General features: G+C 43.2%; 1 protein-coding gene across 5 annotated transcripts in view; it reads right to left on the reverse strand.

Moving 5' to 3' along the window:
* Window positions 1–14,189: 14,189 nt before the first annotated feature.
* The window catches only part of ARHGEF12 (Rho guanine nucleotide exchange factor 12), a 62,974-nt gene continuing 53,141 nt past the window's right edge, over window positions 14,190–24,022 (reverse strand). For all 5 annotated transcript variants that reach the window (XM_032228861.1, XM_032228860.1, XM_032228859.1 and 2 more), the window contains 9 exons: window positions 23,576–23,743; window positions 21,499–21,586; window positions 20,734–20,823; window positions 20,486–20,565; window positions 19,862–20,074; window positions 18,609–19,082; window positions 17,562–17,869; window positions 16,101–16,170; window positions 14,190–15,365 (listed from right to left, as the gene is read on the reverse strand). In XM_032228861.1, the coding sequence (XP_032084752.1) occupies window positions 15,355–15,365; window positions 16,101–16,170; window positions 17,562–17,869; window positions 18,609–19,082; window positions 19,862–20,074; window positions 20,486–20,565; window positions 20,734–20,823; window positions 21,499–21,586; window positions 23,576–23,743 (1,502 nt within the window). In that variant the 3' untranslated portion in view covers window positions 14,190–15,354. The remainder of the gene's footprint in view (window positions 15,366–16,100; window positions 16,171–17,561; window positions 17,870–18,608; window positions 19,083–19,861; window positions 20,075–20,485; window positions 20,566–20,733; window positions 20,824–21,498; window positions 21,587–23,575; window positions 23,744–24,022) is intronic.

Here is a 24,022-nt window from a genome sequence, read left to right on the forward strand (position 1 = left end):
TACGGCTGAACCATGCTAGTTTTTCTTCTGACAGGTCTCCTGGGCTGGATGGATAGAATTGGGGGAAGCTGTCCAATGATATGCCGGCTTTTGGATTTCCTCTTGGTGCCCCGTCCAAACTGAACCAGGTTCCAACCTCTTCAACATCAGCCAAGCTCGGGATACCTTCCTTAGCAGAAACAGATGCTACCTTCAGAAGCTGCGGGAGCTTTATCACTGGAAGCATTTGAGAAGAGATGGCTGGATTGCAGCCGTCAGTCAGAAATGGTGTAAGGTCTCCTGCTTGGGTGGCGAGGTTACACTAGATGACCTACAAGGTCCCTTCCAACTCTGTTAATCTGTCATCGTTTCTTGAAAGAGCCAAGGTGGCGCAGTGGTTAGAGTGCTGTACTGCAGCCACTTCAGCTGACTGTTATCTGCAGTTCGGCGGTTCAAATCTCACCGGCTCAGGGTTGACTCAGCCTTCCATCCTTCCGAGGTGGGTGAAATGAGGACCCAGACTGTGGGGGCGATATGCTGACTCTGTAAACCACTTAGAGAGGACTGAAAGCCCTATGAAGCGGTATATAAGTCTAACTGCTATTGCTAATCCTGGCTAACCAGGTTGCATGAAAACTACAGCATTCAGACTATATTTCCCCAAAATTCAAGCGGAAGTGTTCCTTTCTCTTGTCAGTATTCTCCCCTCACCTGTCCCTGGCATATCAAATCTGGAATTTTTTTTATACCCCTTGGTAAGATCCAAGCCTTGGAATATTTCCACAGTCTATTATTGTTTTTCTTCTCGCTTGCTCTCGAACAGCAGGAAAAATAAAGCTTTTAAACCTTCAATTAATGAGCTATTTCACCAGTTTCCTTCTGCCAGCGAAAGACGGAGGTTTTAAAATAGAATTGGGGCAGGAGAGGGAAAGAGCCGAGGTGGCGCAGTGGTTAGAGTGCAGCACTGCAGGCCACTTCATCTGACTGTTATCTGCAGTTCGGTGGTTCAAATCTCACCGGCTCAGGGTTGACTCAGCCTTCCATCCTTCCGAGGTGGGTGAAATGAGGACCCAGACTGTGGGGGCGATATGCTGACTCTGTAAACCGCTTAGAGAGGGCTGAAAGCCCTATGAAGCGGTATATAAGTCTAACTGCTATTGCTATTGCTACCTGTCCTGCAGACGTTAGTAGATAGATAGGTAGGGGAAAAGAGGAAGGAATAATGACAGATTTGCCCATTTTTCTTAGGATAGCATCTCTGCAGAAGTATAATGTTCTTTCACTCGGTCTCTGTGCTGGGAGTCTGGATTCACAACACAGGGCATGGATAGGGGGCAGGAATCTGGGTGCCCCACCTTCAGTAGATTGACCACATGGCAAAGTATGTCAACCTTTCTAGGTAAGGTAAAGTTTCCCTTCGCACATATGTGCTAGTTGTTCCTGACTCTAGGGGGCAGTGCTCATCTCTGTTTCAAAGCCGAAGAGCCAGCGCTGTCCAAAGACATCTCTGTGGTCATGTGGCCGGCATGACTCAATGTCGAAGGCGCACGAAACGCTGTTCCGTTCCCACCAAAGGTGGTTCCTATTTTTCTACTTGCATTTTTTACGTCCTTTCGAACTGCTAGGTTGGCAGAAGCTGGGACAAGTAACAGGAGCTCCTCCCATTAACGCGGCACTAGGGATTCAAACCACTGAACTGCCGACCTTTCTGATCAACAAGCTCAGTGTCTTAGCCACTGAGTCACCGTCCCGGTCCTTCTAAGTAGATCAGTCCAGAAAATGGATATGTTGCTGGACTAAAAAAAAGGACCCACTAGTTCCAATTTCTATAAATATTCTGACATCGAGGTCACGCTCATCCCAAAGGTGCTTTTTCCAAAAGACAACTGGACTTTGTTTTTTGTTTTTTTTCCCTTTGAAAGCATTTTGCTTCTCATCCAAGAAACTTCTTCAGTTTTGGATGAGAAGCGAAATATTTTCAAAGGGGGAAAAAAAAACAACCCAAGGAAGTCATCTTTTGGAAAAAGCACCCTTGGGATAGATCCAAAATAATTTTGATCGCTTCAAGGTAGCTTCCATTTCGTTACCCTCTCTGTTGTGTCCCACTGGTGGCCATCAGAGCTGGCAGCAGAGTCGGACAATGAGGAGGTTGGGGAGGAACACGGGCCAGTCCTGAAGGTTGGAGAAGGCTCGGACGAGGGCTGTGCATCAGAGGCAGAGAGGAAATTAGAAAGCAGTGAGGCAGAGGAACAGCTGGAGCCTGTTCCCAGTGTGTGCATGCGTAGAGCTGTCAGAAGAAAAGAACAACTAAGAAAGCAGGGTTGACTTGGGAGTAAAGCCACACCTTGGAGGTGATTGGCCCCTCCAATAGGAAACAAAAGAGGAGCAAATGGGGAGGGGGCTTTTGCAGGAAACAATTTATTTATTCGGTTGTTTCAATAGTGGAAAATTCTGTTTGTGACTTTAAGAGACGCTGTGCCAAGTTTTGCCTTGCCCTGAGTTTGGAAACTAGTTATCTGGCAGCTCTCCAAACGAGATAAGGTTCGTGTTGATAAACATTCCTCCGAAAGACTGTTTGCCAAGCCTTGCTGACTGTGAATGAAAGGAATTCACAGTCGTGCAAATAAAAGGGGTTTTGCCGGGACCAAGACTCTGCTTCATGCTTTCTAAGGAAGTCTGGGTCAGAATTCTCTCGTGATCCATTTCAGCCATGCACCCGTTTAGGATGAAAATCGGATGTTTCTGGTAGCTTCTCCTAGAAAGGCAAAGGCCTGGAAAAACAAACCAGAATTATTTGTCCGGTTAAACAACGATGCAAGTGAGTTTGGGCATCCGGCTCCCCGCCTCCTGGATCCTAATATCCATAGTCATTTCTTGCTAGAGCATCCAAATGAACAATTTTATAGGCAGGAACAGATCTGAGGAAACTATTGTGGTGCAGTGAAGTATATAATAGCCATTGTAAACCATCCTTTCTCCTCTCCCCGCCCTCCCACATCTAATTATACACATTTCTCACAGAGTGTTAGCTGACTCAAATGAAGTAGAAAGACGGAGTTGCATGAATGAAATTGTGTTTGGGGAAAGAAAATGGTTTGATAGTTGCCATCCAAGGGAGGGGGGTGTGTTTGTGTGTGTGTGTGTGAGAGACAGAGAGAGACAGAGGGAGAGGGAGAGAGAGAAGACAGAGAGAGAGAGAGAGAAAGACACACAAAGACAGAGCGAAAGAGAAAGACAGAGAAAGAGAAAGACAGAAAGACAAAGAGAAAGGCAGAGAGAGAAAGACAGAGAGCGAGAGAAAGAGAAAGACAGAAAGAGACAGAGAGAAAGAGAAAGACAGAAAGAGACAGAGAGAGAAAGAGAAAGAAGAGACAGACAGAAAGACAAAGAGAAAGACAGAGAGCGAGAGAGAGAAAGACAGAAAGACAGAGAAAGAGAAAGACAGAGAGAGAAAGACAGAGAGAGAGACAGAGAGAGAGACAGAGAAGACACAGAGAGAGACAGAGACCGAAAGAGAAAGACCGACAGAGAGAAAGAAAAAGACAGAGAGAGAGAAAGACGAGAGAAAGGCAGACGAGACAGAGGCAGAGACCAAAAGAGAAAGACAGAGGACAACCAATATCACCGTTGGAGAACCTTTTCGGCACCAAGTGCCAAAACGGGACCATGTGGACACACGATTGGTGTGCCGGAAACAGCAGCTGCACAGTGTGCATGTGCATGCCAGGAAGATGATCTTCCGGTTTTTGGCTCGCATGTGCGCATGAAGATCACCTGGCCAGTGTGAATGCACATGTGCCTGCCGGGATGATGATCTTCCAGTTTCTGGCACACCAGCCAGCTGGTGTTCGCACGAGCATCCGTGCCATAAACTGGAAGACCAGGCGGCCGACATGCATGTGCACCAGGCGCCCATTCTCCGGCACTCCCACGTATGCGAAGACCAGCTGGTCGGCGTGCCAGAACTCAGAAGAGCAATGGGCGACGGCTTGTGCCCGCAGAGATGGTTCTGCGTGCCACTTCCAGCTCCCATGCGATAGATTCCCCATCACGGATCTCTATTAAGCGAGATTTCCAGAGGTGTGGGGGTGTTTGTAGAGTATGCTCAAAGAGTCGAGAAAGGGACCCCAAATCCCTTTTGTTTCAAGATCCAAATTCATTATTTGTAGTGTGACAACATCTAAGTGGACGTAATCCTCCTGGAATTAATTAAAACAGATGCTCTTAAGTCCAATTTCTACCCTATTGCTTAAAAAAAAGTTGTTGGTTTTTTTGTTAGTAGTAGCAAGTGTTTTATTTAAATACAAGCCTGATAGTCAAGCTTCAATTCAATTGTGATGGCTTGCGTTTCTTTCACACACACGCACAATTGAAAGGAGTCATCCTTTAGAACAAGAGAAGCCCTTTATTGATTTATGTGCAGACTGAAATTGTGCAAATAACACAGAGTGTCACTTGGAGTTGAGTTGCTTTGAAGTGGGGGAAAACTTATTTCCTGCTATTGCCCTGCAAGATTCCTGCTGCTGCTCAGCTAAAACGGCTTTAAGCAAGCAAGGTGACACTTGTAATTTTAAGCACGACAACATGGGGTGCATATTTTTTTCACTAGCGGTGAAAAAAGGACCATCTCTTGAACACCTATGTGAATCCTAGGTCTATTTCTGCAATGGTCTTGAGAAATATGCGGCTAAAATTTAACAGCCAATCTCCGATTTTTCAGGGGTATAATATTCTGTATTAAAAAAGAGGAGATACAACAGGTACATTACGTCTTTACTAAGTCTACTAAATTGCAGAGCACCAAACCTCTAAGAGACATTTGATTGACACCTCCATGTGTCAAATCAATTAGCAGAAGCAAGAAACAGACTCCTTGTCACGAAAACCCATCTTTATTGTGAATTAATTGCATTCACCCACTGAAAACTCCAGGCAAGTCCTTCAAAAGAGTTAATTGCAGTGACCTTATCAGTTCCTTGCGACCCAGCAGTCTCTGTGGCACGAAACACGGTGAGCAAAATCTTCAGAAATACGAACTGCTGTCTCCTACGACAGCCACTCCCCTTTCCTTCTATTTATTCCCCAGCCAGGGAGAGGCCATTCAGCGTCCACGTGTGCTTTGCTTCAAGAGTCGACTCCTCGTCCTCCGTTGTCCACCTCTCCTAACTGCTCTGTGCATACACGCATCTGGAACAAGCCCCAGCTGTTCTTCTTCCTCACTCATATCAGTCTCCAAAGGCAGCTGCCTCTTCAGTGGCTGGGAAATGTAGGATGGCCCTGGCTCTATCTCTTTGTCCGACGCAGAGCATCCATCGCAGCCTTCCCCAGACTCCACAACTCACCCAAGTTCCTCCCCAACCTTGTCATTGTCCGAGTCTGCCGCCAGCTCCGCTGGCAGCTGGTGGGCCACAACACCATGAGGCTACCACACCTTCTGTGAGACATATATTTCATTAAGCATTAACTCCAACCAAAGGAAAATTACTTAAAATTAAAATTTAAAAACCTGGTCATGAACGTTCAAGAGAAAAACCATCCCATTCCAGCAAGGAAAATCTGATCAATCATCTTACCCAAGGCAGAAGGAATCTTCAAACTCGGAGACTTTTAAGACTTGCGGACTTCAACTCCCAGAATACCCACGGCTGGCTGGGGATATCTGGGAGCTGAAGTCCACAATTCTTAAAGCTGCCAAGTTTGGAGATTCCCTGCCCTAAAATCTGGGAGAAGAGCCATATTTGGGGATCATCATCATGGAGAAACCACAAGGGGCTATTGAGGGATGCTATTTCAGACGGCAGATGTTGCAACAGGGAAGGCACCCTTTCAAGATTCAGATAGATGACATTGTTTAATTGAGGGTGGCTGGGAGCACCTTAATTGTGTCTATGGTCCTCTTCAGCCATTACATCAGAGACTTTAGTCCAACGCTAAGCAAAATTGCACTTAAAATTGCACAGGAAAACGACCCCCTTCAATTGCAGAGACACCAAAGATTTCTCTTATAGGAAAAAATAGCACCAGCTCTTCTCTTTTCGATAGTTGCTCATAAACATCATTCCCTGGCCGAGTCTCTGTACAAAGCTTCCTTAGATTGGTATTAGCAAACCTGTAATTATCTCCATCAAAAGATATTTACTTCTGCCTGCCTTATTTATGCAACGCGCAAGAAAGAAAATGGTCATTTTTGAAACCTCTGTGGAAGCGAAATGGAACCCTACATGCATTTAAAGCAAAGGAAGCCTTGCATTACGATCAGCTGTCTGCATATAGTCCTCAACTTAAAGGTAAAGGTTGCCCTCGCACGCATATCTGAAACGTCGCAGTTCGGCGGTTTGAATCCCTAAGCGCCATGTAACGGAATGAGCTCCTGTTACTTGTCCCAGCTTCTGCCAACCTAGCCGTTTGAAAGCAGGTAAAAATGCAAATAGAAAAATAGGAACCACCTTTGGGGAGAAGGTAACAACGTTCCATGCACTTTCGGCATGTAATTATGCCGGCCACATGACCACAGAGAAGTCTTTGGACAGCACTGGCTCTTCGGCTTTGAAACGGAGGTGAGCACCGCCCCCTAGAATCGGGAATGACTAGCACACAAGTGCGAGGGGCACCTTCACACGAGAAATGCTTTTTGTTGTGCATTTCCCACTGTTCAGCCTTACTAGAAGAAGCCACACATTTTCATTAATTTAGTTATTGGATTTATACAGCCGCCCAATTCAAAATGACTTAACATGTTGAATTCTAATGGGGTGGAACAGAAATGAATGCAAGTTCATTAATTTTGAAAAATTAATAAGACCTGGAAGCTGAGAGAAAGTCACCTTCTGTTAAAAGATTTTTGTTTTGTGGGAGGTTTTTAATTCTTTTTTTTCCCCAATAAATTGTTGCCGCTTTCCTGCAATATAAATACAGCTCCATGAAGGAAAATGACTTTTTTTCCCCCTGCTACGAGAAATGAATAAATTGTTTGTCCCCCTATTCATCTTCCTGCTAAGCTTCGAGAGTAGCAGTTTAGGAAAACACAGAATGCGGCAATGGAGTCTGTCTTACATCAAATTATTATTTTCGCTATCCTAACAAGACGCGCAAGAAAAAAATGTCCAAGATAACAGGAAGACTTATCATCAGAAACGCAAAATAGAGCTCAAATGAACAATTACATAGGAATAAATGGCAGCTTTTATACGGAGATTATGAGGAAGGGGGAAGAGGGATATGAAGGAAGATTGCAAATATTTCAATGGTCCCAGACAATGGAGTGTATTGGAAGCCATGTGTCAGCTTAACAGAAAAGTCACATTCACACTAATGGAAAGATAAACTCGATGTGGTGTCCTTAAACCTTTTGTTTCGTTCAAATAAACAAAACAGAAAGTAACAGCGAAAACAATCTAGGGGCAGGCACCAGAAGCTGACTGCAAATGTTAAATGTGGGGCCCTTTTTCCTGATTCTCATCAGAACTTTTGAATTTGTATCATTTATTTAAAAAAATAATAACGGTGGGATAAAAACATCCGGATAAATAACAGCAGAGAAAGATGGAAGAGGTGGGGGGGGGGGGGGGGAGAAATACAATATCCAGTATCGAGACTGGGAAAATGGGAAAAAATGGAAAGGCTCCATTTGTGTCATGGTGTGTATTTTCATTGTGACAGTTTCCTTACGGCTTAGATTGGGGTATCCAACTGTGGCAACTTTAAGACTTGTGAACTTAAACTCCCAGAAGTCCCCAGGCTTCGGAATTCTGGGAGTTTTAAATCCACACATCTTTAAAAGTTGCCGAGATTGGGAATTCCTGGCTTAGATTGAACTCGAAGCAAGAGGAAAAACTACTGGCCTAAACTTAGTGTCAGGCCTGCAGTTATATCCCTTTTAGGATCTTTGGCCTTCCACACTCTCTCCTATTCCATTATGCTGTTTCATTATTGTAGTAGTTGGGAGCGGGGAATAGAAAGGAGTAGGATTGTGGAATGTGTTGTTGTCATTATTTTCTAGAAGCCCAAGGTCATCTTTTGTCTCCGCACCTCTGCACCTGACCAGAAGCAGCTGGGTGGAGATGCCAGTGTGGAATAAGAAGATTGGACCATGTGATGGATTTGTGGGTGTGGGGACAAGATCATGAACTTTCAACTGGGTGGGAATCCGATGTAACTTCCAGAATTGGGATTCCACAGATGTGCTAAGATGTCTGATTTATTAAATTGGAACTTTAAGGATTGTTTTGCCTTGGACTCCGATTTAATTCTACATTATACTTGGAACGCTGACATTTAGCTTATTTGGTGATGTGGTCCACTGTGGAGCTGGCAGCCGATTCGGACAGTGAGGAGGTTGGGGAGGAACATGGGCCAGTCCTGGAGTCTGGGGAAGGCTCAGACGAGGGCTCTGTGTCGGAGGCAGAGAGGGGGCGAAGGCCATCTTGGTAGTGATGTGCTGCCTCCGGAGTCTGATATCAGTGAGGCAGAAGAACAGTGTGAGCCTGTGCCCAGTGTGCGTATGCACAAAGCTGCCAGAAGGCAAGATTAAGGAAGAAAGGGCAACTCAGGAGTAAGGCTTGGAGATAATTGACCCCTCCCATAAGACATAAAAGAGGAGCAAACGGAAGTGAGCCTTTGCAGGAAGCAATTCATTCATCTAGTCAGTTCAAGCTCTGAGAAGCCCTGTTGACTCTGTGCTCCGTGTGGCCTTGCAAAACTAATTGGCAATTAGCTCTCTGGCAGAGTTTCAAGGGAGATAAAGGTGGGTGTTTATCAACATTACCCCTGAAAGTGTGTGTCAACTCATCTTCACAGACTGTTTGTGAATCACTACGAGCTGTGAATGACCATAATTCACAGCCGTCTAAATAAAAGAGGGTTTTGGGGACTAGGTTTGCGACTTATGCTTTCTCACAAAGCCTCGGTCAGAACAGGTGACCAGTTGCAAAGCCATCCTTGGTGAATTCTCTGATCCATGAAGTGCAGCTCAGATGATGCTTCTCAATATCACGGATGGCTTCAAAATTCTAGTTCCCGCTTAGGGTCCAAAGAGGGAGGCTGAACATCAAATCGGCATATGGATGAACTTGGGGAAGGTTCGAGTTGCTACTGGCGTGCCTGAAGACTTCTGGATTTTTACCAGTTGCAGAGACACTTCCTTTGGCAATTACAGTGATTATTATTTTTTTGCTGATATCCACAGTTTTTCCGTGCTGCGAAAAGCTATGTGGAACTTTTTTAAAAGCGGAGAAAAGGGAGGCTGTATTTTAATAAGTCGACAAAGGACCTTGACTTTGTGGCAACGTTATGTACAAAACGACACCCAGGTCTTGCAAATCTTAGGACTGTCATTCCTTACGTTTCAGGGCAACGTGCTGTGCTTGCAAGCAAACTACGAGACTGTCCTTGAATTGACGGTGTCCCTTGTTTGTCATACATACCTAATTCTGTCCTTTCCCCATAGTTGTGCTACTCTTTCTTTTCAAAGAGCTTGGGGTGGGAGGGGGAGAGAGGGGAAAACAATTTGTTCTGGGAATCTTTTTCTTTTCTTTTCTAAACATCCTGTTTAGACAAATATAGCATCACATTAGCCATCTATTGATATCTGTAAATGAAATGATTTGCACAACTAATACACAAGTGAATAAAACATGCATGTTTATTAGTCCAATTAATCTTATCGCTTGGTTTTCTGCTTCAAGTAGCAATTAGAACTGGGAAAATTAAAAAATGCTGCAATGTCCACTTCTGGACTCCAAAATGACCTCAGAAGGTTCTTCAGAAAAAAAATATTAGCCACAAGGGTTGATGTGGCCCAGTTCCTAATTGGACTGTGTCCACCCCACTCACTCCCCATAAATATGGAAGCCAGAATAAAGTATTCTGGCAAGTTCTTTGCCTAAAAAGAACCTGAGAATCCAACTCAAATTGTTATCTCCCAGTCTCTTTGTGGAAATTTGTTGTTGTTAGTTGTGAAGTCGTATCCAACCCATCGCAACCCCATGGACAACATTCCTCCAGGCCTTCCTGTCCTCTACCATCCTGCTGCTTCGGTGACTCCATCCAGCCACCTCCTTCTCTGTCGTCCCTTTCTTCTTTTGCCCTCCATCGTTCCCAGCATGAGACTCTTCTCCAGGGAGACCTTCCTTCTCATTAGGTGAGCAAAGTCTTTTGAGTTTCCTCTTCAGGATCTGGCCTTCTAAAGAGCAGTTAGGGTTGACCTCCTCTAGGACTGACCGGTTGGATGGCCTTGCAGTCCAAGGGACTCAATGCAGGAGTCTTCTCCAGCACCAGAGTTCAAAGGCCTCCATTCTTTGGGGTTCAACTTTTCCTATGGTCCAATTTTCACAGCCACACATTGCAATTGGGGAAACCATAGTGGAAATAGTGTGGAAACCATTTGTGGAAATGGTGGTCCACAAAACTGAAGATGATACCAAAATGCACCAGAATAGAATGACCTTGTCAGCCTGGTTTGGAAACATTCCTTTATCCAAACTGCTGCCTGTTCTTGAGGGTCAGCAGTTCTTGAGACTTGAGTCTTCTCAGCTGACAAGGAATTTTCAAGATCAAAATGCAGAGAAGTGACCTTGAGGCTTGGGAAATGTGCTGTACCATCCAGCTTACAGCTTATTCCATGTGTTATATTAAGCCCTGACCCTGGGAGGAAAAAAAAACACCTTCTTTCATAATTGTACTGCTGACTCAGAAAGGTAAATTTTACTGAGTTACAACCAATTTATTTGCCTGTCAATAACGCCCGTGACAGCAGCAGCTGCTGCTGTCAAATTCTAAACTAAGTGAAGAACACCACAGTCAAATGTTGGTTCTTTTGACCTTACTTACTGATATCTGAATGCTTTAATTATAGGTTTCTCAAAATCCAAAAAAACGCCCATAAAACTCAATACTTTTTTTAATGATCAATATTTTGTTCCAAAAACATACAACCTTATCAGCTAATAAGAGCTATTTTACAAACATACATACATCTGGATAATTAGAACAATAAATTCTTTTTTTTCCTTAGACATTCAAACATGATCAGTTAAAAATACAGGATATTTGATCTGTCTTATGGTGGCTGTCCTTTTGTTGGTTGGTTGGTTTTTGCACTTTCCTTTCCAAAGAGTATTTTCAGATTGTAGTCTTGTGTTTTTCTTTAAAAGCAGAATCTGTTAAAAGGAGTAAATGCATGGCAAGCAAATAAAATACAGTTCTAGCAGTTAGAGCATTACAACAAACAATTCCATTTTTTTTTAAAAAAAAGAAGAGCAGAGTAACATTCCAGCTGCAGAATCCTTTTCCACAGCATCTGCCTATAAGTTGGGGCGGGGCGGGGGTGTGGGGGATGAAAAGGGGATCAAGAGCAAGAAGGGACTTCTTTGGAATGGAAGAGAGAGGGAGATGCAATTCACTCATCAAATGTACAACCGGCATTGAGATTCTAGATGAGGAAACAGCACAGATAAAGTAATTTTTTTTTCCCTACCAAAACCCCAAAAAAGTTATCCTGACATATGGCAGAGTGAAAGATAATACTGTATGGGTCTTTCACCTAGGCAACCTCTCTTTGCACTTTAGTTGTTAAGGGTCTCCTTTTTCTCAGAAGCTATCAATATTTTCTGGGGCAAGCTCAGCACAACCGTCAAGAATATCCAACTTCCCAAAGCAATAAGGGAACTGTGTGCCCTTTCCCTCACTCCATCAAGCAATCCTATTTCTCGCCATTCCTACTCTCAAGGGTAGATTGGGGAGAAATTGGCAGGCAGCGAGAGAGGACTGTTATGCAAAAGGCACACACACACACCCGCCCCAAACCAAGTGAAGACAATCTGACTTCCATTTGTCTCCTGCACAATGCCTCGCTGTGAATCAGGCACAAGACCACGTCTACACAGGCAGTAAGGCAAGACACAGAGGAGCTGGTAGAGCTTTGGGGGGTTAGAATGACCCAGGTCATTCGAAGCAGACCTCCAAGATGCGACTGGGGATCATTATTTTCAACCTCTTTCAACCATCGGTAGGGCCGTGGGAGAAAAATAAAAATAAAAAAAATGGAACGCATGCTTTGCAGTCTGCCAGGCCTTGAGACGTGGCTGTTCAGTGCTGATTTAGTCAACTGGGAAGTAAGAAGCTGAGAACTCAGAGCTAATCAGCGGTATCTGGCAGATAAAAGCACCATCGCTGCAAAATACAGAAGGATTGGAAAGCAAAATCCTTTTTATGAATTGTATCTATAACTTCTCGGGACATCCCTAAGTCCAAGCAATCCTCTATCCCATCCAGAATCCTCCAACTCTTCTCATCTTGGGCAATGTTTCTGAATTTGGCCACTTTAACATGTGTGGGCTTCAACTCCCAGAATTCCCCAGCAGCAATACTGGCTGGGGAATTCTGGGAGTTAAAATCCATATGTCTCAAATTTGCCAAAGTTCAGAAACGCTAGTTTGGGTGTACAGTCAAAGGACATGCGAACGAAGAGGGAAGGAAGCTGTCTTTAATTCAGTGTTTGCCTTCTTGAGCCCAAATTCCAATATACTAGTCCAATAAATCCAGGTTAAAAACAAACACTTCCTAAATATGATGGTAACACTAACAACATAATATTCTCTCGCTAAAAAAAAAAATTCATTGCTTATATTATTTTCAGCTAGCCGAGGGTGGGTGGGTGATGGGTGAGTGAGAGTAAGAAAGAAAGAGAAGAGGGGAGGGAGGGAGGGAGGGAGGGAGGGAGGGAGAGAGAAAGAAAGAAAGAAAGAAAGAAAGAAAGAAAGAAAGAAAGAAAGAAAGAAAGAAAGAAAGAAAGAAAGAAAAAGACGGGCCCGAGGAAGACCTGATTGCAGCCAGTAGGGAAGGACAGGGAAAGTCTCTTTGGCTGGAATTCCTCATGGCTGTTCTAGAACATTAAGGATCCAAAAGTTCAACACCAATGGGAATCCCACAAAGTGCATTTTTTAGGGTTGATCCTTTTCATAAAAATGGATCTGTGCTCGGGGCCTGTTGTACAGTAGATGCGCGAGGGACATCTCCTGCAAAAGTCAGTTCTGATGCTGGAAGCAGTTGGCGATCCCCGCTTCTCAATACCTTCTCTTTCTTATCATAAAACAATAATGCCCTTAACAGGGGATTGTGTAATCGGTGGCCTAGAGAAGCCTGGACAAAACACACACACAAACATATACGATACAAAGAAACCGTGAGGAAGACAAAAACAGAGTATTCTGCTTTGATCTCCAGGAAGGGGGGGAAACCTCTGTAGAGGTCAAACAAGCCTTCTTTTAGCCCTTCGGCTGCTTGGCGGAGCCTTTGGGCAACCTGATCCCATCTCTCTTTCTCAGGATGCTGAAGCACCTTGTGGCAGAGGATCGGACACTGGTCTTGCCAGAATATCTATAAAGAGTGGTATCCAAGTGTCACCCAAAATTTACCGATTTCTGGCTCCTTCACCTACTTATATTAGGGAAAGGTCTACATCTGGATCTAAGTTCTTATGGCTCCACAGATGTGGAACTGAAGCATGGGGAGATGAAAATGTTCAGGGACCAAGGAAAATTTCATTTATTAGACTTCTCTGTTGCCCATCTCGCCTGGAAGTGACTAAAATACTTACACCTTTAAAAATAGGGAAATACTTTTAAAAACAGGGCCATCTGTAATCTGGGCCTGGTTTTCTGAGAATTCCTTTTGAGTGTTTGGTGGCTTCAGGCCCAAATTACTTTGTGACCCAGACAAGTAGGAAGTTTCCTGCCTTGAATATGCACCAGTACATTGATTGGAAATATTAGGGAAGGGGGGGGGGGGAGTTTCAAAAATAGTTCCTGTTCTTACAGCTCTTCCCTATAAGTGGAAATGGATTCCTGACAAAGAGGGGAATGTTTCTCTGCATTAATAGAGGATATTCTGATATTCATGCTGAAAAGAAGAAGGAAAAGAAGATACTCTACACTTTACAGTGAATTCAGCATAGTGTTAAAATATTAAAGGGGTTTCTAGAATTTGGCACATTTAGAGCTGGCTTGCCAGGAAAAAGAAAGGACCCAAGGATTGGACAGCTGATACAGGGAGAAACTTTTTTCAAGTGAGATGTATCCTGAATGGAAAAACTAGACAACCCACCCAGTGTCTTAATTTTCTGTATCAATGCTATAAAGCTTGAAAAGGGCCAGCTCCATCAGAATATCAGCCCTGCATTGAGATTATTATGCCACAGGTGGTGTCTGTTGCTATGATTCTCCTACTGCAGATGTTCCTAGTGTGATTTCAGAGCATTTTTGCATAAAGAGGGGGAAAAAATAGCACTATTCCAAACTAGGTCTCAGGTGGTTTACTAGCCACACTAGTCAGTAAGGCACACTTCTGGATACTGAACAATTCTGGCCCCTACCTTCCAAACGTAGTGGCTAACTTCTGCAGCGGTTACTCCTCTCAGTTCATTAGAAACGTGGTGGCCTCGGGAATTTCTGACAAATGTATTGCTTTCTCTTAACTGGCAAAATTCCCCCAACTCCCACCCCAAGCTACAAATGAGCTGTTGCTTTCAAAGGGAAGTCACAATCAGTACCTGGGCAGGGAACGCAACTCCCAAATTCTGATCCTTATCTCTCTTTAATTATAAAGGCATTCCTTTATAATTAAAAAATAATTATTATTTTTAAAATAAAGGCATTCCCAAAGAGAAATTTGGTTGCCAGTTTGAAATCCTTCCCTGGCTATGTAGTGCACAAGAAGGCCGCCTGCCTGCTGCTAGATTTCGCTCTACACACACACACACACACACACACACACACACACACAAACACACACACACACACACCTTTCTGAGGAACAGACTTGTTGTTGGCAGAATCCAGGGGGGAAATCAAGACACACACACACACACACAACTCAGTTCAGAGTAAGGATTCAGGAGGAGAAGAAAGATGCTGGGAACCTAGGAAACTGGCACTATCAATTTTTTTTTTTAAAAAAAGCAAAATAAAATACAAGTTAAAGTGTGCTTTCAGTACACGGAATGAAGTCAAATAAATACATTGATTTTTTTTTTTAATGTATAGATACATTTTTATATCCTACACCCAGAACTTTATACATTTGGTTTCTTCTTTCTGTTCCTCTTTTTTTTCCTCTGTTTGGAATCAAAAAGAATTTCTGGTAGCAAGAGGAGGGGAACTAAAATCACCCCCCCCCCTCTCCCTGAAAGGCTAGTGCAGACACCTCAAAGGAAAAAAAAACCTGCCCCCTTCTCCACTATGTGGAGCCCCCTCCCGCTTCAAGGGTCCATTGAAAGAGGCCTAAGGCCAAGAGAGTCCAGGCAGAGGCCGGCTGTGGCTAGCAGAGGCTGACTCAAGGCAGAAGGCGCCATCCAATCTCCAGCGATTGGCAAGAAGGTGATTAACTTTTATCTGAGGACAAAAATAGAAACAGAAAAGAAGGGCTGAAAAGAAAGCCACCAAGGAGGTCTACGGGTTCCCCCTGCCCCCCCTTTGAAAGCCTTTTGCTTCTCACCCAAGAAGCTTCTTCAGTTCTGAGAACTGAATAGATAAAACCATTTTTACTGATTTCCAAACTTGTGTCAAAATTCTGGAAAGATTTTAGAACCATTCTCCCCCAGCCCCCAAACTGGTTCTTTAGATGCAATTGTTCCATTAATTAAGGGGTGTGTAACCTTTTCCAGGCTGAGGGATTACACTTGGCCTTTAAATGGCACGCCAAGGACATCGCTCAACAAATTAAATTTAATTTTGTTTGATTAACATTTAAATAAAATTAAATGTTACCACCATGTTTATCCCTGACGCAATGTATTTAATAATGCACAATATATAAAAATGTGGTAACAAAGACTTCTGGAAGTCCTAGACTGGGCATCTTTGTTTAGACAGGGACGCAAGTAGACATTAGCAAAAGGGAAAAATGCTGAGCAGAGAGGATGCCAGGCCAGAAACGCACAATCAGCACAACTAGGCATTGATTCATAATGTTTTGTAACCAGTTTTTTTTTTTTAAATTAAGTGTCATGAAAACTGAAGAATTCAACAAGCACCACACAGTGGCTTCCCTTGGGAGCTAAATCCCCCAAATTATTAACACATTACTTTACTACCAACTCGGCTATCAGAGGAATAGGACAGGCATACCCAAATGCTCGTCTGTGGTGATGGAGCCAGACAGCCTATGCTGAAGAGCAGTGTAGTTTTCCTCCACTTCCTGAAAAACACAATCCATCATATACACTTGAAGAGATTCCGATGAACTCACCATGGTGAACTACTCTAGAGAAACACGTCGTGGCCCAAAAGGCTGCTTGAATGGGGGATGTAGACTGCCAAAAGCTCTCCAGAGTAAGGAGAGATTCCAAGGTTACCCACCTCTACTTTGTACAGCATATTCTCTCTCTCTCTACCTCTCTCTCTCATTCTCTCTCCCCCTCTCTTTTTTTGTGAGCAGACAGCAGGAACTGCATTTTTTGGTCACTGCCTTGTGATCGGCTGGGAATGAGGACTTCATTGTGCTTATAGTAGCTAATATTGCCTACATGGACTCTTTTCATCACTTTGGATTCAATTTTTCCCCTATGACTTGGTTGGTTTTTTTTTTAAAGGCTGGGAACTTTGAGATTGGCAAGTTTGATTGAAATCACTGGGTGAGTTTCCTTCAATCCTTTAAAAAATGTTTACCTACACAAGTTTTAAGATTTATATCAAAACAAATGGAAGGAATATGCAGGAAAAGGAAGATTATTGTTCAGAGGGGCTTGATTTAAGCCTCTGAAGCTAATTGAAAAGATCCTTTGTCAGGGGAAAATCCTTTGTTTATACACTGTGAAACTAATGAAGACAACTAATGAAGATTGGACACTAGAGAGCATCAAACAGCTATCTTAAAATAAATGTTTGATGTTTGAGTGCAGAACACAAATTCTTAAAGCCAAAGTTAGGCAAGAATCTTTTTATAAGGTGGCAATCAACTCTTCCATTTAGGACACTATGCCCCCATCAAATCTTTCTGTCTGATCTTAGTACTGTCAGCTCTGCTAGATTCCTCTAAATAAAATATTGACTCTTCTCTTTTTGAGCCTCTGAGACTTGAATAGGGTTTTGTTTAATTTTGGCTCAAGAAGTTTCAACACCTTGGCTTTGATAAATCAACATTGATTTCAACCTTTACATGTCAGTCTTCAAAGCTTTAAACTGTATGATGCCGTTCTTTTCCATAAGTCGTTCCTAACATTCATTCACATTCTCCAGACATGAAAGCTTCTCTTCCTCAGGGTTATTCCAAGGTTTTCATTTTTCATCTCTGTCTCTAAAATCTAGGACAAATCTTTAATCTTCAGCAACCCAGCCAGCAAAAGGGACAGATAATATATAAATATAATTCTGGATAACATCTGATTCTCCTGATTTTAGAATTTATAGGGCAGAACTGAACATTAGTTTGAAAAGATACTGTGAAAATCAGTCAAGAAGAAAAACATCTCTCTCTGGATGACTTATCCCCCACAAGCCTCTTAATCTCCAATTTCTTAAAATCTAGCCATTAAAAAAAAAAAGATATATACAGCCCAAAGATATTTCATTTACATGAGAACACGCTACCTTCAAATGCTGAAGGCTGGCCTCTATGTTCTGGATGTAACGCATCATCAGGGTACGCGACTCGACAGAGAAGGAAGCCCTTAATGCATCTGAACTGGATTCCTTGGCAGCTTGCCAGTGGGAGGCCAGCAATTCCTCTGCAAATGGTGAGCTGGCTGTAACTGGCTGGTCATCCCGAGACCTGGGCTGCTGGTGGGCAGAGTCTGTTGCGCTTCTGTCTGCAGTGCACTGTAGAACCAGCGAAGTGACCTCTTCGTCGGTGGAGCTCTCCTGTACTGTGCCATATCCATCAAGGATCAAATAATTTCCTGCAAAGAGAACAACCTTAAAGGGCCCCGTTTATGAACAGCTCCAGCAAATAAATGGCTTGGGGAACACATAACCCAATCTATCTGTGTCTGTGTGCCTCGTGCAAACTTCCTATTTCTCAACACACTTTTGCCGCTCTGTTAGGAAGCTGTTCCACAGTCAACTAATTCCTGCCACACTTTGCCCTCGCTCTGGAATAAAAGAGAGGCGCACAACTTGTGCTAGATGGGAAAAATGTGGGGTTTTTTCAAAAGTAGGTGCCATGTAGGGGAAGTGGCAATCTGAATGGGATTTGGGGTGAACAGAAGGGGTGTATACAGATTTATATATAGTCCAACCCGCTGCCCAAGCAGGAGACCCTACAGCATTTTTGACAGATGGCAGTCCAGTGTCTTCTTGAAAGCTTCCAGTGATGAAGCTCTAATTGGATTTAATCAGTCTTTTATTGCTCGAAAAGATCAAAGGGGAAAAGGTCCAACCATGATAAAACAGCCAACGGCTGGAACTCGACACCATACCTCCAAATTCTATTTCTTATTTCTCTCCCAATGCATTTCAAACATATCCAGAGAAACTCTGATTGCTAGGAACATGCTTAATGAGAGGATTCAGCATTTAGCAGATACTCTCAGGTTTTGTCATGGCTCAGAAGGACTCCATCATCTTTCCCAATAACATCCAGGGGCTTTCATAACTCAGTTGTCCGTTTCAAATGTGTACCTTTGTTGATTGACTCACCTGAGATCCGTAGCTGCACCTCTTCTACCTCCTTCCCATCTACCACACCACCTTCTGATGGGTTCCCTTCACTGTGAGCTTCCTGAGCATCAAAAAAGTGCTCCCCACCATCATCCGCAGCACTGGTTCCTCCTCCTCCTTCCAGTTCCTTGGCTGGGGGTTCTGCGTTTGTCCTCAAGGGGTCCATCAACTGCCTGCTGTGCAACACAGGGTCCCCTGGAGAGACCAACTCGTTTGAAGGCCATTTATCACAACTAAGTTCAAAGTCATTTGTTTTTGTCCCCATGGGTGTCCTTCCAGGCCCGGACAGGGTAGTGTCATTGTTATCTGAGTACTGAAGTCCTCTCCTGACAATGTTCTCCTCGAGGGGCCCTGACAGATCTCTTCCATGGTCAGAAAAAGGATGCCAGTCTTCAAGGGACACTTGCTCAGACATGCCAAGCTGCTGCATCAGTAATTTCTTCAGTAAACCCACTGAAAAGGAAGTGCGAGAGCATCAAAGGAAAGTCCTGGCAAGCATTCCCTCTTCTTGGAAGGCATCAGTCAAGAGGCAGGAGCCCAAAGCCCTGGGGAAGGAGCCCCTGGTTCTCGCTGCTTTTGTCCTAACAACTGGAAGACAGAAGTCAGATTTCCCCAATCTAGCACTAACCGCCATCAGCCTTCAGTCAAATGGTTTAGGGGTCAGAGAAGTTAGAAGTACAGCCCAAGTCACCTTTCGCTTCATTTAGAGCAAGGGTCAGCAACCAAAGGCTCTGGAGCCGCATGTGGCTCTTTCATCCCTCTGCTGCGGCTCCCTGTTGCCAGTCGGCACCATAATTGATAGGGCTTTCGGTTAGGACAGGTAAAGGAAAAAGGATGCCATGCCAGGGGGAGACTCTATGGTAGGGGAACAGGACCTCCGGTCAACAGAGCAACAAGGATGCCGAGCTAGGAGGAGACTCTATGATGGGGGAACTGGACTTCTGGTCAGCTCCAGAAATGAATGGGGGCTTCCGTTTAGGACCTTTGTGGCTTTTTGAGTGTTTAAGGTTATCGGCCCGTTTTAGGGAAAGCTAAGCCAAACTGGAAGACAGTATAAGGACAACACTGGTATTATTATTGGAGTACAGTCACAGGCGGATAATCTGATTTTCTTTTACCCGGTGTGAAAGGCAGGTTATCTTCATTTGTTCAAGGGGCAATAGGTACCCCTAAATCCATCAGACAAATTTTCTACCTAGTCTTCTCAGATTCATGTACCTTCAATTACTTACAGTTTCTTAGTGCATCCAATGCCCATCGATTTTCTGAAGCTTGGAACGAGAGCTCTGGACTACTTTGGCTGTAATGTTCCGGTGACTCTTTGATCAGTAAGTCCGCCGGTAGTTTTTCTCCAAACTGCTTGTTGGCTTCCAGAAGTTCTTCCTCTTCTGACTTCTCAGACATGGTGACTGAAGGAGAGGGAGTCTTCAGCCCCAAATCTTTATCTAACAAAGAAGCCAAATGCCAAAATGAATGCGAGAGCTTAAAAGAAAGCATAAACATGAATAAGTATGTGACATTCTCTTTGTCTCATAGTTTAAATCTTATTAGCTCTTCTTTTGGAGTGACAGCTCAAACGGCAGAGCTTACGATTAGACAGCTACATATTTATGGACCTCCAAATCTTTTGAGGCAGGGAATATTATGTCAAACAGAATACAAAATAGTATTACTGTATTATTGACTACTGAGTCTCTTGAAGAAAGAAGTGAAATATCTGCAGAATGCTGTACCATACCCGTCTTAAGGTAATTTCCCAGAAATGCTCATTTTAATTGAGAAAGTCTTTTTCAAGCTCTCCGGCATAATCAGCAGTGCGTTGAAATCTGCCCTTAAGTTTGTTTGTTTTTATTTACCTGGACTCTGTTTGCTGCTACCTGGGCTCGTCTGTTCTTCCTTCAATTTATGCTGGTCATCTTCTTCCTCATGGTCTTCCCTGAAAGCCAAAGAAGAAAAACAAAATCAACCACTCTGGAATCCTCACTCGTAAGTTGTGTCTTTGTAAAAGGAAGATCCTGCTTGGTTACTTGCTATCTATGGAATTAAACACCAATTGAAATTTCTTTTCGTTCACACGAGTTTTTTTTTTTTTCTTCCAACTTACTCGCATGGTCCCGATTGTGGCAATGGAATTACATTTCTGCCTCTTCCAACTTTGACGGTTCCTGCCATCCGTACTATGAGGTCCTGCCATCTGTAATAATGCAAATATAAAGAAACTTGTCAAAAAATCCATCTCCTGAGAGATGGACACAAGTTCTACTCTTGTCAGTGCTCCATTTAAGGTATTGCGTCTTTATCTACGTATGTGTGGCCTTGGTGTAATGAGGGTACTTACGTCGCTTTGAAGTAACTTTTCTGCTTGAAACTGAATAGGGCCATATCCCTAATTTTCATACTTTGGGTGCTTTTCTTGAACTAACTGAGATTAAAAACTTTAGCAAAACATAGGGCAAGGACATCCTTCCTGTCCTTCTTCTCAAACGACAGCAGAACATTTTGCCTAATCGATGACAGATGGCCCAATGTAACTTACTAAAGACCACACATATTCCGTATGACATGTTTTGAGAAGCCCTGCTGTTGAGTAATATGTTATTAATTCAGGTTGACCTTAAATGTGGAATACTACACGGACCACAATTTTGTTTCTTGGTTAAATCTCCTCTAATCTATGCTCCATTTTTATCGGCAGAAGAGAAAAATGACTTTATATGCCAAAATGGGAGGAAGAATCCTCAAAGAATTGGATTAAAAAAAAAACACCCTACAACTTCTAGAGGGAAGCTCCTTCACAGATTTGGAACACAAGATTTATTTCCCTCCTTAACAAGTGATAAATAGTCTGCATTTTCCCAAGCCAACTTACACTGTCTTTTCAGAAACTGTCTGTGCCACTAGTTCATAAATCTGGGCTCCGTTTTCCGACATGGAAATGACAAAGAATGCTTTATTATCTGGAGAAACAAAGAACAAGTTAAGGCTGATAGAACCTCTATCTTCTTTTGATTTACTAGAATTCAGCTTTGTGTATCAGATATGGCTGAGAAGAAGACAGTAATTGTTACAGTAACTACATGAGTTTAGAATGGACTTGAGTTGCGCAGGCTGAACTGATAGAACACAATTCCCCTTTTCCCCCAATCGACTTTTCCAACAGTCGGTGTGTTCAGCCTGTTTTGTAAAATGCTCTAAACTAGTTCTTATCCATTGGGTAAAATATGCAGATAAATAAATGATAAGAAATGCCATAGTTGTAAGAAATTAATTCCACACAGAAAAGCAGCCATGCCTAACTATTCAACTAATTAAATGAGATTAAATAATCCTGTCTTTTTTTTAAAAATTCTGGTTTCTTAAATTGGGAAGAAGTTATGTGGCTCTATATTCCTTCAATATATTTCTTTGCTCAAGTGTGGCTCTTAATGTTGTATTTCCTGCATCAATCCTTGGTCGAGTAAACGCTAGCACAGGTGTCGTGACTGAGGCGGGCCATTTTGTATTAAGGATTGTCGAACAGGTGAATAAAAAGGGCAATGCAGTTCACTTCTATTTGCATAAAGTTCTATGGAAAAGTTAGTCCTTTCCAGTGGTGGGATCCTGCCGGTTTAACAACCAGTTCAGTGATCGCAGCTCCACGCACGTCAGCAGTTTTAACAAAACTTACTTTCCACGTTACTTCTGGGGAGTTACACACCTGAGACGCGGCAATCCGCTCTGCTGCGTGAATCAGCTGAGAGGATATAGGTAAGTAAAGTGCAGGGGTGGGCCAACCTGATCGTCGGAGCTACTGGTTCACACAAACCGGCTGAATCCCACCCCGGTCCTTTCACTAACCAGTTACCAGAGCTCCTTACGGATACTACTAATAAAAATCAAATTCTTCAAACATCGAAGACTGGTTATGTTTTAATCCACTAGAAACCAAATAGCTGAAATTAGCCATTGCTTTAATCTTAGCCCAAAGGAATGAAGCAGCAATTCTCACACTTTACCTCTCGCAGGTCAGAAGTTTAATTACAGCATCTATTACGCCATTTGCTGGAAAATCAATTATACAACTTCTGCATGGAACCTAATTAGGCTCTTTTCCCAAACTGGGCCCTTACAAGGAGAGCAATTAGGAATATATATACTTAAATGAAGGTTAGGGACTAAAAGCCGGCTTTTTAAGAGTAGTCAATTCCGGCAAGCACTTTTATTTAACTGGATTAAAACAGGGCTGCTTCTATTAAGTATAAATCTACAGGGTAGGAGAATGCCACAGTATTACCCTCCTAGGACCTAGAGGTGCAGCAGACTGAAGATACAGGTAACCAACAAGATGGTAACCATGGATTTTACTGTAGTCCTGTGTGAACGGGTTGAACCATTGTCTTGTTGTATTACCTATTTGTGTTTTAACTTCAGTTAACAGACCCTTGGGAGGTCCTTGGGTTTCATTACCTCAAAACAGATAACATCATCAATGCTCTGATGATGTTACCTAGTTTGGGCAATGAAATGCCTACAAGAAAACAACCAAGCTCAGAGAGAACACCGAGGACCCTCGTTTCAACCCCCAGCTCCATATATTCTTCTTTACTGGTAACAGATACTTGGCCTGATATGATCCTTTCCATCCAGGGTATGGAAACAACAGTCCATTATATTACTTCCACCGACTGATAGGAGGCTGTTACTGGAAAATACACATCTCTGAATTGACCAGACAAAACGACATCCATACAGCCGGAAAAATTTCAGCTCTGACTCAGCTGCTCATAGTGCATTCTGTCAGAAAGCGGAGGGTCAGCTAGCTGCTTGAGATTGGCGTCAAGGTTCTTCTTAATGAGCAATGATTCTTCCCTGAATCCCATCCTTATACCCAAGGGCAGACTGGATTAGATAGCACCATTTTTCTCAAAACAGTGTTAGAACCACTTAACATTCTCAGTCCTACTAACCTGTAGCCACTTGGCGAACCAAGACGGTGTTCAATTTAATAACAGGGCTAAATGTGTGCTTGCTATCGGCTGTATTAGCCAGGATCTTGCTGTGACACCTCAACACCAGTCTGTCATCTTGCTTCTGCAACAATACCAGAATATCTTCCAAGAGCAATGTATAGAGATCTGCAGTGGTAGGAGAAAAACGGAAATGGGCTATTATTTCTACCTTGTTGTTATCGAAAGCTGCAATCGAAGGCTGCATCCCAGGCAGAAGCAATAAGAAGCCATAAAATGTCTTAGCCAGGCATACAAAGCATTTTAGACCCATCTGTAATTCTGAGAACCAGCTTGAAAACCGCTGCGGTCTTTATTATCTTCCAACCCACTTCAAAATACTCACTGCTTAATTAGCTCTGAGGAAATAACATAACATCCTCAAGTAATTCCCCCCCCCCCCGGCCC

Source organism: Thamnophis elegans, chromosome 13, assembly GCF_009769535.1.
Source record: "Thamnophis elegans isolate rThaEle1 chromosome 13, rThaEle1.pri, whole genome shotgun sequence".
NCBI lineage: Eukaryota > Metazoa > Chordata > Lepidosauria > Squamata > Colubridae > Thamnophis > Thamnophis elegans.